Raw genomic sequence first — 20043 nt, 5'->3', positions numbered from 1 at the left:
GGGTGGAGGAGCTCCGGACTGGTACATCAGATATTACATTGACATTGGGGTGGAGGAGCTCCGGACTCGTACATCAGATATTACATTGTCATTGGGGTGGAGGAGCTCCAGAATCGTACATCAGATATTACATTGTCATTGGGAAGGAGGAGCTCTGGACTTGTAAATCAGATATTACATTGTCATTGGGGTGGAGGAGCTCCGGACTCGTACATCAGATATCACATTGTCATTGGGGTGGAGGAGCTCCGGACTCGTACATCTGATATTACATTGTCATTGGGGTGGAGGAGCTCCGGACTCGTGCATTATCAGATATTATATTGTCATTGGGGTGGAGGAGCTCCGGACTCGTACATAAGATATTACATTGTCATTGGCGTGGAGGAGCTCCGGACTCGTACATCAAATATTATATTGTCATTGGGGTGGAGGAGCTCCAGGCTCGTACATCAGGTATTACATTGTCATTGGGTGGAGGAGCTCCGGACTCACACATCTGTCAGATATTACATTGTCATTGGGGTGGAGGAGCTCCTGACTTGTACAGATATTACATTGTCATTGGGGTGGAGGAGCTCCGGACTAGTATAGATATTACATTGTCATTGAGGTGGAGGAGCTCCGGACTCGTGCATCAGATATTACATTGACATTGGGGTGGAGGAGCTCCGGACTCGTGCATCAGATATTACATTGTCATTGGGGTGGAGGAGCTCCGGAATCTTACATCAGATATTACATTGTCATTGGGGTGGAGGAGCTCCGGAATCGTACATCTATCAGATATTACATTGTCATTGGGTTGGAGGAGCTCCGGACTCGTACATCAGATATTACACTGTCATTGGGGTGGAGGAGCTCCGGACTCGTACATCAGATATTACATTGTCATTGGGGTGGAGGAGCTCTGGACTCTTGCATCAGATATTACATTGTCATTGGGGTGGAGAAGCTCCGGAATCGTGCATCAGATATTACATTGCCATTGGGGTGGAGGAGCTCCGGAATCGTGCATCAGATATTACATTGTCATTGGGGTGGAGGAGCTCCGGACTCGTACATCAGATATTACATTGTTATTGGGGTGGAGGAGCTCCGGACTCGTAAATCAGATATTACATTGTTTTTGGGGTGGAGGAGCTCCGGACTCGTAAATCAGATATTACATGGTTATTGGGGTGGAGGAGCTCCGGACTCGTAAATCAGATATTACATTGTTATTGGGGTGGAGGAGCTCCGGACTCGTACATCAGATATTACATTGTCATTGGGATGGAGGAGCTCCGGAATCGTACAGATATCACATTGTCATTGGGGTGGAGGAGCTCCGGACTGGTACATCAGATATTACATTTTTATTGGGGTGGAGGAACTCCGGACTCGTACATCAGATATTACATTGTCATTGGGGTGGAGGAGCTCCGGACTCGTACATCAGATATTACATTGTCATTGGGGTGGAGGAGCTCCGGACTCGTACATCTGATATTACATTGTCACTGGGGTGGAGGAGCTCCGGAATCGTACTGATATCACATTGTCATTCGGGTGGAGGAGCTCCGGACTCGTACATCAGATATTACATTGACATTGGGGTGGTGGAGCTCCGGACTCGTACATCAGTTATTACATTGTCATTGGGGTGGAGGAGCTCCGGACTCGTACATCAGATATTACATTTTCATTGGGGTGGAGGAGCTCCGGACTCGTACATCAGATATTACATTGTCATTGGGGTGGAGGAGCTCCGGACTCGTACATCAGGTATTACATTGTCTTTGCTGTGGAGGAGCTCCGGACTCGTACATCAGATATTCCATTGTCATTGGGGTGGAGGAGCTCCAGAATCGTACATCAGATATTACATTGTCATTGGGGTGGAGGAGCTCCGGACTGGTACAGATATTACATTGTCATTGGGGTGGAGGAGCTCCGGATTCGTACATCAGATATTACATTTATATCGGGGTGGAGGAGCTCCGGACTGGTACAGATATTACGTTGTCATTGGGGTGGAGGAGCTCCGGAATCGTACATCAGATATTACATTGTCATTGGGGTGGAGGAGCTCCGGACTGGTACAGATATTACATTGTCATTGGGGTGGAGGAGCTCCGGACTCGTACATCAGATATTCCATTTTCAATGGGGTGAAGGAGCTCCGGAATCGTACATCAGATATTACATTGTCATTGGGTGGAGGAGCTCCGGACTCGTACATCAGATATTACATTGTCATTGGGTGGAGGAGCTCCGGACTCGTACAGATATTACATTGTCATTGGGGTGGAGGAGCTCCGGACTCGTACATCACATATTACATTGTCATTTGGGTGGAGGAGCTCCGGAGACTTGTACTTCAGATACTACATTGTTATTGGGGTGGAGGAGATCCGGAATAGTACATCTGATATTTCATTGTCATTGGGGTGGAGGAGCTCCGGACTCGTACAGATATTACATTGTCATTGGGGTGGAGGAGCTCCAGTATCGTACATCAGATATTACATTGACATTGGGGTGGAGGAGCTCCGGACTCGTACATCAGATATTACATTGTCATTGGAGTGGAGGAGCTCCGGACTCGTACTTTAGATATTACATTGTCATTGGAGTGGAGGAGCTCCGGACTCGTACATCATATATTACATTGTCATTGGGTTGGAGGAGCTCCGGAATTGTACATCTATCAGATATTACATTGTCATTGGAGTGGAGGAGCTCCGGACTCGTACATCAGATATTGTCATTGGGGTGGAGGAGCTCCGGAATCGTACATCAGGTATTACATTGTCATTAGGGTGAAGGAGCTCCGGACTCGTAAATCAGATATTACATTGTCATTGGGGTGGAGGAGCTCCGGACTCGTCCATCAAATATTACATTGTCATTGGGGTGGAGGAGCTCCGGACTCGTATACAAGATATTACATTGTCATTGGGGTGGAGGAGCTCCGGACTCGTATACAAGATATTATATTGTCATTGGAGTGGAGGAGCTCCGGACTCGTACATCAGATATTACATTGTCATTGGAGTGGAGGAGCTCCGGACTTGTACATCAGATATTACATTGTCATTGGGGTGGAGGAGCTCCGGACTCGTATATCAGATATTACATTGTCATTGGGGTGGAGGAGCTCCAGACTCGTACATCAGATATTACATTGTCATTGGGGTGGAGGAGCTCCAGACTCGTACATCAGATATTACATTGTCATTGGGGTGGAGGAGCTCGTGATTCGTACATCAGATATTATATTGTCATTGGGGTGGAGGAGCTCCGGACTCGTACATCAGATATTACATTGTCATTGGGGTGGAGGAGCTCCGGAATCGTACATCAGGTATTACATTGTCATTGGAGTGGAGGAGTTCCGTACTCGTACAGATATTACATTGTCATTAGGTTGGAGGAGCTCCGGACTCGTACAGATATTACATTTTCATTGGAGTGGAGGAGCTCCGGATTCGTACATCAGATATTACATTGTCATTGGGGTGGAGGAGCTCCGGATTCGTACATCAGATATTACATTGTCATTGGAGTGGAGGAGCTCCGGACTCGTACATCAGATATTACATTGTCATTGGAGTGGAGGAGCTCCGAATTCGTACATCAGATATTACATTTTCATTGGAGTGGAGGAGCTCCGGACTCACACATCTGTCAGATATTACATTGTCATTGGGGTGGAGGAGCTCCAGACTCGTACATCATATGTTATCTCCGGGGAAACAATCTGGTTGGACATTTCTGCCCCATGTGACTCTGGTGGCCATCTTGGGTCAGGCAGAGTCTATCTAAGCCCCTGGCTCCGAGGCTCGGTGTGGATTCTGGGAGAGGTCAGTGCAGGGAGAGTGACTAGAGGTAGGGAAAGGTTCTAGATGAGTCGGGATAGGCAACTTCCTGTACCCCCTCCCCCCCCCCCCTTCCAGTGTATATCCAGTGATGGAGACCCTCACATTACACACCGACCTGAGATTGTCTGATACGTCTGTACCCCGGGTGGCCAAAATCCTCGTCATGTCAGCCAGCGGCAGCTGCAGGGGAGAGTTCCCTCAACCACCGCTAAAGCCTGGGGTGGTGACATCACTCATAGCCACACCCTTTGTTGGTGCTCCCTCCTGTACCATCGTCGGTGCTCCCCCCTCTCCGTCGTCTGTGCTCCCCCCTCTCCGTCGCCTGTGCTCCCCCCTCTCCCATCGTCGGTGCTCCCTTTTCTCCATTATTGGTACTCCCCTCTCTGCTTTTGGAGCTCCCACGACGAAGAGAAGGGAGCACCGATGACGAAAAGGAGGGAGCACAGACGACGGAGAGGGGGGAGCACAGGCGACGGAGAGGGGGGGAGCACCGACGACGGAGAGGGGGGGAGCACCGATGAGGAGGTGCTCCCTCCTCCTCCGTCGTCGGTGCCCTTCCCTCTCCGTCGTCGGTGCTCCCCCCTCTACCGTCGCCGGTGCTCCCCCCTCTACCGTCGCCGGTGCTCCCTCCCAGACGCGGACTGACCATTTGGAAACTTGGGCACTGCTCGAGGGCCCGGGGTCAGTAGGGGGCCCCATGAGATGCCCCTGGTACCATTTTCATAGGCTATTTTGAGTTTGGGCAAGGACACAGGGGCCCCATGATCCCCTATTGCCCGGGGGGCCCCATGAGTTGTCAGTCCGCCCCTGCTCCCTCCTCTCCCCTGCAGCTGCTTATTGACACCAGGGGGCCGAATCATGTGACCAGACCGGAGTTACATATAGAGCGGAGGTGATCGGAGGGGCGGGGGAGGGGCGTTGTTCGGACATGTTAGGTGTAGGTTGGAATTCTACTTTAATAATCACATTTTCTCGGACGGACGCTGGCTCAGGCCGACCATCCAGCCACGTTCTCGGGGGACCGCCAGAGAGAACAATAGTGTCCATGTCAAGGCCTAACGGTCCATTATACATTTATATTCTATAACCTTCCTATGAAGAGCGATACACAGAAATCATAACCTGTATTCAGAGGAACCTCACCTCCCGGGGGGGCTGGGACTGAGCAGCTGAGCGACCTCCAGGGACGAGCAGAAAAAGGCCCAAAACAGCAGACAGGAGAAGTAATGGATCCACGTCTGAGGACAGAGAGGAAGGATTAGTGTCTGGTACCGAGGTCCGATTCTGAGGTCCGGTACCGAGGTCCGGTACCGAGGTCCGATACTGAGGTCCGATACCGAGGTCCGATACTGAGGTCCGATACTGGTACTGAGGTCCGATACTGAGGTCTGGTACTGATACTGAGGTCCGGTACTGAGGTCCGGTACTGAGGTCCGGTACTGAGGTCCGGTACTGAGGTCCGGTACTGAGGTCCGGTACTGAGGTCCGGTACTGAGGTCCGGTACTGGTACTGAGGTCCGGTACTGGTACTGAGGTCCGTTACTGAGGTCTGATACTGAGGTCCGGTACTGAGGTCTGATACTGGTACTGAGGTCTGGTACTGAGGTCTGGTACTGAGGTCTGGTACTGGTACTGAGGTCTGGTACTGAGGTCTGGTACTGAGGTCCGGTACTGAGGTCCGGTACTGGTACTGAGGTCTGGTACTGAGGTCCGGTACTGAGGTCCGGTACTGAGGTCCGGTACTGAGGTCCGGTACTGAGGTCCGGTACTGAGGTCCGGTACTGGTACTGAGGTCCGGTACTGGTACTGAGGTCCGGTACTGGTACTGAGGTCCGTTACTGAGGTCTGATACTGAGGTCCGGTACTGGTACTGAGGTCTGGTACTGAGGTCCGATACTGGTACTGAGGTCTGGTACTGAGGTCTGATACTGGTACTGAGGTCCGGTACTGAGGTCCGGTACTGAGGTCCGGTACTGAGGTCCGGTACTGAGGTCCGGTACTGAGGTCCGGTACTGGTACTGAGGTCTGATACTGGTACTGAGGCCTGTTACTGGTACTGAGGTCTGGTACTGACGTCTGATACTGGTACTGAGGTCTGGTACTGAGGTCTGGTACTGAGGTCCGATACTGAGGTTCGGTACTGAGGTCCGGTACTGAGGTTCGGTACTGAGGTCCGATACTGAGGTCTGGTACTGATACTGAGGTCCGATACTGAGGTCCGTTACTGAGGTCCGATACTGAGGTCCGATACTGAGGTCCGGTACTGGTACTGAGGTCTGGTACTGAGGTCCGGTACTGAGGTCCGGTACTGAGGTCCGGTACTGAGGTCCGGTACTGAGGTCCGGTACGGAAGTCCGGTACGGAGGTCCTGAGGTCTGTTACTGGTACTGAGGTCTGTTACTGAGGTCTGATACTGGTACTGAGGTCTGGTACTGAGGTCTGGTACTGAGGTCTGGTACTGAGGTCTGGTACTGAGGTCTGGTACTGGTACTGAGGTCCGATACTGAGGTCCGTTACTGAGGTCCGATACTGAGGTCCGATACTGAGGTCCGGTACTGGTACTGAGGTCTGGTACTGAGGTCCGGTACTGAGGTCCGGTACTGAGGTCCGGTACTGAGGTCCGGTACTGAGGTCCGGTACGGAAGTCCGGTACGGAGGTCCTGAGGTCTGTTACTGGTACTGAGGTCTGTTACTGAGGTCTGATACTGGTACTGAGGTCTGGTACTGAGGTCTGGTACTGAGGTCTGGTACTGAGGTCTGGTACTGAGGTCTGGTACTGGTACTGAGGTCTGGTACTGAGGTCTGGTACTGAGGTCCGGTACTGAGGTCCGGTACTGAGGTCCGGTACTGAGGTCCGGTACTGAGGTCCGGTACTGGTACTGAGGTCTGGTACTGGTACTGAGGTCCGGTACTGAGGTCCGGTACTGAGGTCCGGTACTGAGGTCCGGTACTGAGGTCCGGTACTGAGGTCCGGTACTGGTACTGAGGTCCGGTACTGGTACTGAGGTCCGGTACTGGTACTGAGGTCCGTTACTGAGGTCTGATACTGAGGTCCGGTACTGGTACTGAGGTCTGGTACTGAGGTCCGATACTGGTACTGAGGTCTGGTACTGAGGTCTGTTACTGAGGTCTGGTACTGAGGTCCGGTACTGGTACTGAGGTCCGGTACTGAGGTCCGGTACTGAGGTCCGGTACTGAGGTCCGATACTGAGGTCCGATACTGAGGTCCGGTACTGAGGTCTGATACTGGTACTGAGGTCTGTTACTGGTACTGAGGTCTGTTACTGAGGTCTGATACTGGTACTGAGGTCTGGTACTGAGGTCTGATACTGGTACTGAGGTCTGGTACTGAGGTCTGGTACTGAGGTCCGATACTGAGGTTCGGTACTGAGGTCCGATACTGAGGTTCGGTACTGAGGTCCGATACTGAGGTCTGGTACTGATACTGAGGTCCGATACTGAGGTCCGTTACTGAGGTCCGATACTGAGGTCCGATACTGGTACTGAGGTCTGGTACTGAGGTCCGGTACTGAGGTCCGGTACTGAGGTCCGGTACTGAGGTCCGGTACTGAGGTCCGGTACTGAGGTCCGGTACGGAAGTCCGGTACGGAAGTCCGGTACGGAGGTCCTGAGGTCTGTTACTGGTACTGAGGTCTGGTACTGAGGTCTGATACTGGTACTGAGGTCTGGTACTGAGGTCTGGTACTGAGGTCCGGTACTGAGGTCCGGTACTGGTACTGAGGTCTGGTACTGGTACTGAGGTCTGATACGGAGGTCCAATAATTGCTATATTGTGTCTGTGGCGTGTGTGATATCCCCGAAGCCTCGAAACGGAAGCCTCTGATTGGTTGTACAGAACTGCGCCCCCGAATGGAGGAGATTGGAGGGATCACTGAATACAACTCACCGAGAGGAGGATACAGAGGAGGCGGGACGGCCAATAGTGCTGATCAGAGAGGAACCCGGGAAGACTCAGCCAGAGGATGGAATGTACCAAGAATCCTGAGAGAGGAGAACAGAGATCAGAGAGCCACACAAACATCAATCATCACCTCCGACATCCACCAATGGGATCAGAGATCGAACAATCCGCAGGAGAGACTGAGCATCCCCCCCCCCCCTCCCCGACTACCCAACTCTGACCCCCTCCACTTATTGTGATCATCATCTCCTGTACTATGTCCGCAGTCTCTAGTCATCTCCTGTACTGTGTCCGCAGTCTCTGGTCATCTCCTGTACTATGTCCGCAGTCTCTAGTCATCTCCTGTACTGTGTCCGCAGTCTCTGGTCATCTCTGTACTGTCCGCAGTCTCTGGTCATCTCCTGTACTGTGTCCGCAGTCTCTGGTCATCTCCTGTACTGTGTCCGCAGTCTCTGGTCATCTCCTGCACTATGTCCGCAGTCTCTGGTCATCTCCTGTACTGTGTCTGCAGTCTCTGGTCATCTCCTGTACTGTGTCCGCAGTCTCTGGTCATCCCCTGTACTGTGTCCGCAGTCTCTGGTCATCTCCTGTACTGTGTCCGCAGTCTCTGACCATCTCCTGTACTGTGTCCGCAGTCTCTGGTCATCTCCTGCACTATGTCCGCAGTCTCTGGTCATCTCCTGTACTGTGTCTGCAGTCTCTGGTCATCTCCTGTACTGTGTCCGCAGTCTCTGGTCATCCCCTGTACTGTGTCCGCAGTCTCTGGTCATCCCCTGTACTATGTCCGCAGTCTCTGGTCATCTCCTGTACTGTGTCCGCAGTCTCTGGTCATCTCCTGTACTGTGTCCGCAGTCTCTGGTCATCTCTGTACTGTCCGCAGTCTCTGGTCATCTCCTGTACTGTGTCCGCAGTCTCTGGTCATCTCCTGTACTGTGTCCGCAGTCTCTGGTCATCTCCTGTACTGTGTCCGCAGTCTCTGGTCATCTCTGTACTGTCCGCAGTCTCTGGTCGTCTCCTGTACTGTGTCCGCAGTCTCTGGTCGTCTCCTTTACTGTGTCCGCAGTCTCTGACCGTCTCCTGTACTGTGTCCGCAGTCTCTGGTCGTCTCCTTTACTGTGTCCGCAGTCTCTGACCGTCTCCTGTACTGTGTCCGCAGTCTCTGGTCGTCTCCTGTACTGTGTCCGCAGTCTCTGGTCATCCCCTGTACTGTGTCCGCAGTCTCTGGTCATCTCCTGTACTGTGTCCGCAGTCTCTGGTCATCTCCTGTACTATGTCCGCAGTCTCTGGTCATCCCTGTACTGTGTCCGCAGTCTCTGGTCATCTCCTGTACTGTGTCCGCAGTCTCTGGTCATCTCCTGTACTGTGTCCGCAGTCTCTGGTCATCTCTGTACTGTCCGCAGTCTCTGGTCATCTCCTGTACTGTGTCCGCAGTCTCTGACCATCTCCTGTACTGTGTCCGCAGTCTCTGGTCATCTCCTGCACTATGTCCGCAGTCTCTGGTCATCTCCTGTACTGTGTCCGCAGTCTCTGGTCATCTCCTGTACTGTGTCCGCAGTCTCTGGTCATCCCCTGTACTGTGTCCGCAGTCTCTGGTCATCCCCTGTACTGTGTCCGCAGTCTCTGGTCATCCCCTGTACTATGTCCGCAGTCTCTGGTCATCTCCTGTACTGTGTCCGCAGTCTCTGGTCATCTCCTGTACTGTGTCCGCAGTCTCTGGTCATCTCTGTACTGTCCGCAGTCTCTGGTCATCTCCTGTACTGTGTCCGCAGTCTCTGGTCATCTCCTGTACTGTGTCCGCAGTCTCTGGTCATCTCTGTACTGTCCGCAGTCTCTGGTCGTCTCCTGTACTGTGTCCGCAGTCTCTGGTCGTCTCCTTTACTGTGTCCGCAGTCTCTGACCGTCTCCTGTACTGTGTCCGCAGTCTCTGGTCGTCTCCTGTACTGTGTCCGCAGTCTCTGGTCATCCCCTGTACTGTGTCCGCAGTCTCTGGTCATCTCCTGTACTGTGTCCGCAGTCTCTGGTCATCTCCTGTACTATGTCCGCAGTCTCTGGTCATCCCTGTACTGTGTCCGCAGTCTCTGGTCATCTCCTGTACTGTGTCCGCAGTCTCTGGTCATCTCCTGTACTGTGTCCGCAGTCTCTGGTCATCTCTGTACTGTCCGCAGTCTCTGGTCATCTCCTGTACTGTGTCCGCAGTCTCTGGTCGTCTCCTGTACTGTGTCCGCAGTCTCTGGTCGTCTCCTGTACTGTGTCCGCAGTCTCTGGTCGTCTCCTGTACTGTGTCCGCAGTCTCTGGTCGTCTCCTGTACTGTGTCCGCAGTCTCCGACCGTCTCCTGTACTGTGTCCGCAGTCTCCGGTCGTCTCCTGTACTGTCCGCAGTCTCCGGTCATCTCCTGTACTGTGTCCGCAGTCTCCGGTCATCTCCTGTACTGTGTCCGCAGTCTCTGGTCATCTCCTGTACTGTGTCCGCAGTCTCCGGTCATCTCCTGTACTGTGTCCGCAGTCTCTGGTCATCTCCTGTACTGTGTCCGCAGTCTCTGGTCATCTCCTGTACTGTGTCCGCAGTCTCTGGTCATCTCCTGTACTGTGTCCGCAGTCTCTGGTCATCTCCTGTACTGTGTCCGCAGTCTCTGGTCCTCTCCTGTACTATGTCTGCAGTCTCTGGTCATCCCCTGTACTATGTCCGCAGTCTCTGGTCGTCTCCTGTACTGTGTCCGCAGTCTCTGGTCATCTCCTGTACTGTGTCCGCAGTCTCTGGTCATCTCCTGTACTGTGTCCGCAGTCTCTGGTCATCTCCTGTACTATGTCCGCAGTCTCTGGTCATCTCCTGTACTATGTCCGCAGTCTCTGGTCATCTCCTGTACTGTGTCCGCAGTCTCTGGTCATCTCCTGTACTGTGTCCGCAGTCTCTGGTCATCTCCTGTACTATGTCCGCAGTCTCTGGTCATCTCCTGTACTATGTCCGCAGTCTCTGGTCATCTCCTGTACTGTGTCTGCAGTCTCTGGTCATCCCTGTACTGTGTCCGCAGTCTCTGGTCATCTCCTGTACTGTGTCCGCAGTCTCTGGTCATCCCTGTACTGTGTCCGCAGTCTCTGGTCATCTCCTGTACTGTGTCCGCAGTCTCTGGTCGTCTCCTGTACTATGTCCGCAGTCTCTGGTCATCTCCTGTACTATGTCCACAGTCTCTGACAGTCAGTGGTGATGTTGGTTGCTCTGCAGACACACAATACTTTCTGATTGGTGATCGCAGCCTCTCACATGTGATTGATGATGGAGAGACTGGCTGTGATTGGTCGGCTCTGGATGCAGACTGTCTGTGTCTGGGGTCGATCATTCCCAGGTAATCCCTCCATGGCTTGCAGCCCACAGCCAATCACTGCGATCCCTCCCACCCCATAATCAGAGGTGTGATTGGGGCCCTATGGGCCGGCTTTGGGCCCCCTAATTGATATAATTGAGGATTGGTTTTCCTCTCCCCACTCCCCAGGCCACCCTCAGTAACCCTTTCCTCCCTGATCCTGCGGGTGGACGTCATGTCCCAGCCATTGATGTCTGAAGACGCATCACTTCCTCTTCACTTCTGAAGACGAAAAGGTCGACTTTTATCTACGGGAACTTATATTTATTAATTTTTAGAATAGCCGATCAAAAAAAAAAAAAAAAAATTGCAGATTTTTTTTTTAGTTTTGTTTTTAGTAGATTAAAAAAGCTGCTATTTTTTTATCAACTAAAATCAAAACAAAAAAAAAATAAAATCTGCAATTTCTTTTTAATCGACTAAAATCAAAACTAAAAAAAATAAAATGTGCAATTTTTTTTTTTAGTTTTGATTTTTGTCGATAAAAAAAAAAATTGCAGATTTTTGTTTAGTTTTGTTTTTAGTAGATTTTTTATCTGCAATTTTGTTTATCAACTAAAATCAAAACAAAACTAAAAAAAAAAAAAAATCTGCAATTTGTTTTTTTAATCAACTAAAATTAAAACTAAAAAAAATAAAATGTGCAATTTTTTTTTAATTGACTGAAAACTAAACTAAAAAAATCTGCAATTTTTTTTTTAGTTTTGTTTAGATTTTTGTCGATAAAAAAATTGCAGATTTTTGTTTAGTTTTGTTTTTAGTCGATAAAAAAAAAAATTGCAGATTTTTTTTATCAACTAAAATCAAAACAAAACTAAAAAAAAATCTTTTTGATTTTAGTTTTGATCCTGCGGATGGACATCACGTCCCAGCCATTGCTGTCTGAAGACGCATCACTTCCTGTTCACTTCCGAAGAAAACAAAAAGGTCAACTTTGATCTCCGGGCACTTTTATTTATTCATTTTTAGAATAGCCGAACAAAAAAGGAAAAAAAAAAAAAAAAAATTGCAGATTTTTTTTTTAAGTTTTGTTTGGATTTTAGTAGATTAAAAAAAAAAAAATCTGCTTTTTTTTATCGACTAAAATCAAAACAAAAACTAAAAAAAAAATAAAATCTGCAAATCTGTCGACCTTTTTGTTTTCTTCGGAAGTGAACAGGAAGTGATGCGTCTTCAGACATCAATACCTGGGACATGACATCCACCCGCAGGATCAAAACTAAAATCAAAACAAAACCAAAATTTGCAATTTTTTTTTTATCGCATAAATTCAAAAAAAAAAAAAAAATTGCAGATTTTTTTTAGTTTTGTTTTGATTTTAGTTTTGATCCTGCGGGTGGACGTCATGTCCCAGGTATTGATGTCTGAAGACGCATCACTTCCTGTTCACTTCCGAAGAAAACAAAAAGGTTGACTTTTATCTCCAGGAACTTTTATTTGTTCATTTTTAGAATAGCCGATCAAAAAAGAAAAAAAAAAAATAACAAAAGAAAAAATTGCAGATTTTTTTTTTAGTTTTGGGTTTGATTTTAGTCGATAAAAAAAAAAAATCAGCAATTTTTTTTAATCGACTATCGACTAAAATCAAAACTAAAAACAAAAAAAAAAAAAAGCTGCAATTTTTTGTTTTTTTTTTATCGACTAAAATCAAAACAAAACTGAAAAAAAATTGCATCATTTTTTTTTTTTTTTTTTTAGTTCTGTTTCGATTTTAGTCAATTACAAAAAAAATTGCATTTTTTTATCCACTAAAATCAAAACAAAACTAAAAAAAAAAAAAAAAAAAAAAAAAAAGATGCAATGATTTTTTTAGTTTTGTTTTGATCCTGCGGGTGGACGTTAAGTCCCAGCCATTGATTTTTGAAGACGCCTCACTTCCTGTTCACTTCCGAAGAAAACAAAAAGGTCGATTTTTATCTCCGGGAACTTTTATTTATTCATTTTTAGAATAGCCGATCAAAAAAGAAAAATAAAGAAAAAAGAAAAAATTGCAGCTTTTTTTTTTTTTAGTTTTGATTGATTTTAGGCGATTAAAAAAAAAAAATCTGACATTTTTTTATCGACTAAAATCAATTGCCTAAAATCAAAACAAAAAAAAAAAAAAATGCAATTTTTTCTTTATTTTTCTTTTTTGATCGGCTATTCTAAAAATGAATAAATAAAAGTTCCCGGAGATAAAAGTCGACCTTTTTGTTTTCTTCGGAAGTGAACAGGAAGTGAGGCGTCTTTAAAAAGCAATGGCTGGGACTTGACGTCCACCCAGGGATCAAAACTAAAACTAAAAAAATCTGCAATTTTTTGTTTTTTTATCGACTAAAATCAAAACAAAACTAAAAAAATAATTGCATCTTTTTTTTTTTTTTTTTTTTTAAGTTTTGTTTTGATTTTAGTGGATAAAAAAAAATGCAATTTTTTTTTATCGACTAAAATCAAAACAAAACTAAAAAAAAAAAAAACTGCAATTTGTTTTTGTAATTGACTAAAATCGACACAGAACTAAAAAAAAAAAAAATGATGCAATTTTTTTTTTAGTTTTGTTTTGATTGTAGTCGATAAAAAAAAAAAAATTGCAGATTTTTTTAGTTTTAGTTTTGATCCTGCAGGTGGACGTCAAGTCCCAGCCATTGATTTTTAAAGACGCCTCACTTCCTGTTCACTTCCGAAGAAAACAAAAAGGTCGACTTTTATCTCCGGGAACTTTTATTTATTCATTTTTAGAATAGCCGATCAAAAAAGAAAAAACAAAAGCAAAAAGAAAAAAAATTGCAGCTTTTTTTTTTTTAGTTTTGATTTTAGTCAATAAAAAAAAAAATCAGCAATTTTTTTTAATCAACTAAAATCAAACCCAAAACTAAAAAAAAAATCTGCAATTTTTTCTTTTGTTTTTTTTTTTTCTTATAGATCGGCTATTCTAAAAATGAACAAATAAAAGTTCCCGGAGATAAAAGTCAACCTTTTTGTTTTCTTCGGAAGTGAACAGGAAGTGATGCGTCTTCAGACATCAATGGCTGGGACATGACGTCCACCCGCAGGATCAAAACTAAAATCAAAACAAATCTAAAAATAAAATGTGCAATTTATTTTTATTGATTGAAATCAAAACTAAAAAAAAATCTGCAAACTATTTTTTTTTAATCGACTAAAATCAAAACAAAACTAAAAAAAAAAAAACTGCAATTTTTTTTTGTAGTTGACTAAAATCGACACAGAACTAAAAAAAAAAAAAAAAATCTGCAATTTTTTTTTCTTTTGTTTGGATTTTAGTCGATTAAAAAAAAAATAGTTTTTTTTTTAGTTTTGTTTTTAGTAGATTAAAAATATATCTGCAATTTTTTTTATCGACTAAAATCAACACAAAACTAAAAAAAAAAACTGCAATTTTTTTTGTAATCGACTAAAATCAAAACAAAACAAAAAAAATCTGCAATTTTTTTTTTAGTTTTGTTTTTAGTCGATAAAAAAAATTGCAGTTTTTTTTTTTAGTTTTGTTTTGATTTTAGTCGATTACAAAAAAAATTGCAGTTTTTTTTTTTAGTTTTGTTTTGATTTTAGTCGATAAAAAAAAATTGCAGTTTTTTTTTTTTAGTTTTGTTTTGATTTTAGTCGATTACAAAAAAAATTGCAGTTTTTTTTTTTAGTTTTGTTTTGATTTTAGTCGATAAAAAAAATTGCAGTTTTTTTTTTTTAGTTTTGTTTTTAGGAAAAAAAAAAAAAAAAATTTGCATTAAAGAACCCCGAAATCACTTTTGCGAGACAATAGCCACCAAGGGCCCATGCGCCTTGTTCTCGAAGAGTGATCCACATTCAGGCGGCTCTTCAGATACGCGTCGTTTCGCTTTCTTACCGCCAGCGTTTACTCATCGAATCCCCAATCCAGAGCGCCACAACCGGCTGCACCGCGATGCTGGCAGGGTGGCCCCGCCTGCTGAAATGGGTCGCACTCAGCAGGCGGTACGCCCATCGAAAGTGACGGGGGGGGGGGGGTAGAATTCCTGCCACGGAGCTCAGCATGTGGGATGTGCACCCATGACTAAAGGGGTAACATTGGGGGGTGGTAAAATGCAGCTCAAACATGTTTTACTGCCCCCCCGCTAGAGTGAATGAGCCCCACAGACCACACGGGGAGGGGGACACATACATGATAACACGGCGAGATTTCTGTACAATCACATCTGATAAAACGATAAAAATAGGAGATGGAACCTGCGCTGAGCAGACCCCCGGCCAGCACCACTCGCCTCCCCGTCCTCTGAGTCCGGACGTTGGTTGGATGGTAGCAGAAGGCCAGGCCCAGGAGCCCCAGGGCAGCGCTGCACCCACACACCACATGATAGGTGGGGGAGGGGAGGACCAGGTCCGTGCCACAATCCCTGGACGCACAGCACAGCCTCGGTAATCTCAGGGAGGCCATACACAGGATGATGGAGGATCTGGTGGGATCAGGACTGCAGGAAGACCAAAGGATGAATGATGGAGGAACCAGAGGGATCAGACAATGGAGGATGTGGGAAGACCACGCATGGAATGGTGGAGGATCTGGAGGAATCAGATAATGGAAGATCCGGGAAGACCACGCATGGAATGGTGGAGGACCTGGAGGGATCAGACAATGGAGGATCCGGGAAGACCACGCATGGAATGGTGGAGGACCTGGAGGGATCAGACAATGGAGGATCCGGGAAGACCACGCATGGAATGGTGGAGGACCTGGAGGGATCAGACAATGGAGGATCCGGGAAGACCACGCATGGAATGGTGGAGGACCTGGAGGGATCAGACAATGGAGGATCCGGGAAGACCACGCATGGAATGGTGGAGGACCTGGAGGGATCAGACAATGGAGGATCCGGGAAGACCACGCATGGAATGGTGGAGGACCTGGAGGGATCAGACAATGGAGGATCCGGGAAGACCACGCATGAAATGGTGGAGGACCTGGAGGGATCAGACAATGGAGGATCCGGGAAGACCACGCATGGAATGGTGGAGGACCTGGAGGGATCAGACAATGGAGGATCCGGGAAGACCACGCATGGAATGGTGGAGGACCTGGAGGGATCAGACAATGGAGGATCCGGGAAGACCACGCATGGAATGGTGGAGGACCTGGAATTATCAGACAATGGAGGATCTGGGAAGACCACGCATGGAATAGTGGAGGACCTGGAGGGATCAGATGAAGGAGGATCCGGGAAGACCACGTATGGAATGGTGGAGGACCTGGAGGGATCAGACAATGGAGGATCCGGGAAGACCACGCATGAAATGGTGGAGGACCTGGAGGGATCAGACAATGGAGGATCCGGGAAGACCACGCATGGAATGGTGGAGGACCTGGAGGGATCAGACAATGGAGGATCCGGGAAGACCACGCATGGAATGGTGGAGGACCTGGAGGGATCAGACAATGGAGGATCTGGGAAGACCACGCATGGAATAGTGGAGGACCTGGAGGGATCAGATGAAGGAGGATCCAGGAAGACCACGCATGGAATGGTGGAGGACCTGGAGGGATCAGACAATGGAGGATCCGGGAAGACCACGCATGAAATGGTGGAGGACCTGGAGGGATCAGACAATGGAGGATCCGGGAAGACCACGCATGGAATGGTGGAGGACCTGGAGGGATCAGACAATGGAGGATCCGGGAAGACCACGCATGGAATGGTGGAGGACCTGGAGGGATCAGACAATGGAGGATCCGGGAAGACCACGCATGGAATGGTGGAGGACCTGGAATTATCAGACAATGGAGGATCTGGGAAGACCACGCATGGAATAGTGGAGGACCTGGAGGGATCAGATGAAGGAGGATCCAGGAAGACCACGCATGGAATAGTGGAGGACCTGGAGGGATCAGATGAAGGAGGATCCAGGAAGACAACGGAACAGAGAATCTGGGAAGACAACGCATGGAATGGTGGAGGATCTGGAGGAATCAGACAATGGAGGATCCAGGTAAACCATGGAACGAATGATCCTGGAAGACCATGGAATGGAGGACAGGGGAAGACCATGGAATGGAGGATCCGGGAAGACCATGGAATGGAAAATCCAGGAGGACCATGAAAAGGAGGATCCAAGAAGACCATGGCACAAAGGACTTGTGAGGACCATGGAATAAAGGATCTGGAAGAACCATGGCATGAAGGATCCAGAAGGATCATGGAATGGAGGATCAGGGAGGACCATGGAATGGAGGATCCAGGATGACCATGGAATGGAGGATCCAGGAGGACCATGGAATGGAGGATCCAGGAGGACCGTGAAATAGAGGATCAGGGAGGACCATGGAATGGAGGATCCAGGAGGACCATGGAATGGAGGATCAAGGAGGACCATGGAATGGAGGTTCAGGGAGGACCATGGAATGGAGGATCAGTGAGGACCATGGAATGGAGCATCCAGGAGGACCATGGAATGGAGGATCCAGGAGGACCATGGAATGGAGGATCAGGAAGGACCATGGAATGGAGAATCATGGAGGACCATGGAATGGAGGATCAGGGAGGACCATGGAATGGAGGATCCAGGAGGTCCATGGAATGGAGGATCAGGGAGGACCATGGCATGGAGGATCCAGGAGGACCATGGAATGGAGGATCAGGGAGGACCATGGAATGGAGGATCAGTGAGGACCATGGAATGGAGGATCCGAGAGGACCATGGAATGGAGGATCAGGGAGGACCATGGCATGGAGGATCCAGGAGGACCATGGAATAAAGGATCTGGGAAGACCATGGAATGGAGGATCAGTGAGGACCATGGAATGGAGGATCCAGGAGGACCATGGAATGGAGGAACAGTGAGGACCATGGAACAAAGGATCAGGGAGGACCATAGAATGGAAGATCAGGGAGGACCATGGAATGGAGGATCCAGGATGACCATGGAATGGAGGATCCAGGAGGACCATGGAACGGAGGATCCAGGAGGACCATGAAATAGAGGATCAGGGGGGACTATGGAATGGAGGATCAGTGAGGACCATGAACTGGAGGAACAGTGAGGACCATGGAATGGAGGATCCAGGAGGACCATGGAATGGAGGATCAGAGAGGACCATGGAATGGAGGATCAGTGAGGACCATGAAAAGGAGGAACAGTGAGGACCATGGAATGGAGGATCCAGGAGGACCATGGAATGGAGGATCAGGAAGGATCATGGAATGGAGGATCATGGAGGACCATGGAATAGAGGATCAGGGAGGACCATGGAATAGAGGATCAGGGAGGACCATGGAATGGAGGATCAGGGAGGACCATGGCACGGAGGAGCCGGGAGGACCATGGAATAGAAGATCAGGGAGGACCATGGAATGGAGGATCTGGGAGGACCATGGAATGGAGGATCTGGGAGGACCATGGAATGGAGGATCAGGGAGGACCATGGCATGGAGGATCCGGGAGGACCATGGAATAAAGGATCAGGGAGGACCATGGAATGGAGGATCAGTGAGGACCATGGAATGGAGGATCCAGGAGGACCATGGAATAGAGGATCCAGGAGGACCATGGAACCGAGGATCAGGGAGGACCATGGCATGGAGGATCAGTGAGGACCATGGAATAGAGGATCAGGGAGGACCATGGAATGGAGGATCCAGAAGGACCATGGAATTGAGGATCCAGGAGGACCATGGAATGGAGGAACAGTGAGGACCATGGAATAGAGGATCAGGGAGGACCATGGAATGGAGGATCCAGAAGGACCATGGAATAGAGGATCCGGGAGGACCATGGAATGGAGGATCAGGGAGAACCATGGAATGGAGGATCAGGGAGGACCATGAAATGGAGGATCAGGGAGGACCATGGAATGGAGGATCCGGGAGGACCATGGAATGGAGGATCAGGGAGGACCATGGCACGGAGGATCCAGGAGGACCATGGAATGGAGGATCCGGGAGGACCATGGAATGGAGGATCCGGGAAGACCATGGAATGGAGGATCCAGGAGGACCATGAAATAGAGGATCAGGAAGGACCATGGAATGGAGGATCAGGGAGGACCATGGCATGGAGGATCAGTGAGGACCATGGAATAGAGGATCCGGGAGGACCATGGAAAGGAGGAGCCGGGAGGACCATGGCACGGAGGAGCCGGGAGGACCATGGAATAGAGGATCAGCGAGGACCATGGAATGGAGGATCAGCGAGGACCATGGAATGGAGGATCCGGGAGGACCATGGAATGGAGGATCATGGAGGACCATGGCATGGAGGATCCAGGAGGACCATGGAATAAAGGATCAGGGAGGACCATGGAATGGAGGATCAGTGAGGACCATGGAATGGAGGATCCAGGAGGACCATGGAATGGAGGATCCGGGAGGACCATGGAACGGAGGATCAGGGAGGACCATGGAATGGAGGATCAGTGAGGACCATGGAATGGAGGATCCGGGAGGACCATGGAATGGAGGATCCGGGGAGGACCATGGAATGGAGGATCAGGGAGGACCATGAAATGGAGGATCAGGGAGGACCATGAAATGGAGGATCAGGGAGGACCATGGAATGGAGGATCAGGGAGGACCATGGAATGGAGGAACAGTGAGGACCATGGAATGGAGGATCGGGGAGGACCATGGAATGAAGGATCGGGGAGGACTATGGAATGGAGGATCGGGGAGGACTATGGAATGGAGGATCAGGGAGGACCATGGAATGGAGGATCCGGGAGGACTATGGAATGGAGGATCGGGGAGGACTATGGAATGGAGGATCATGGAGGACTATGGAATGGAGGATCGGGGAGGACTATGGAATGGAGGATCGGGGAGGACTATGGAATGGAGGATCATGGAGGACCATGGCATGGAGGATCCAGGAGGACCATGGAATAAAGGATCAGGGAGGACCATGGAATGGAGGATCAGTGAGGACCATGG

The 20043-nt window shown here is 48.5% G+C and overlaps 1 protein-coding gene across 1 annotated transcript in view; it reads right to left on the bottom strand.

Moving 5' to 3' along the window:
- LOC149436983 (G protein-coupled receptor 143-like) overlaps positions 1–15559 on the bottom strand; it is a 41066-nt gene extending 25507 nt beyond the window's left edge. The window contains exons 1-3 of the mRNA XM_089661215.1: positions 15352–15559; positions 7774–7868; positions 5010–5104 (exon numbers count right to left, since the gene is read on the bottom strand). Of these exons, the coding sequence (XP_089517341.1) occupies positions 5010–5104; positions 7774–7868; positions 15352–15559 (398 nt within the window). The remainder of the gene's footprint in view (positions 1–5009; positions 5105–7773; positions 7869–15351) is intronic.
- Between the last annotated feature and the right edge of the window lie 4484 nt (positions 15560–20043).

Source organism: Staurois parvus, unplaced genomic scaffold (genome assembly GCF_062004578.1).
Source record: "Staurois parvus isolate SC_StPar_1 unplaced genomic scaffold, SC_StPar_1.0 ptg001327l, whole genome shotgun sequence".
Lineage (NCBI taxonomy): Eukaryota > Metazoa > Chordata > Amphibia > Anura > Ranidae > Staurois > Staurois parvus.
Note: the sequence above shows the minus strand (reverse complement) of the source record. Positions and strands in the feature narration are given on the sequence as shown.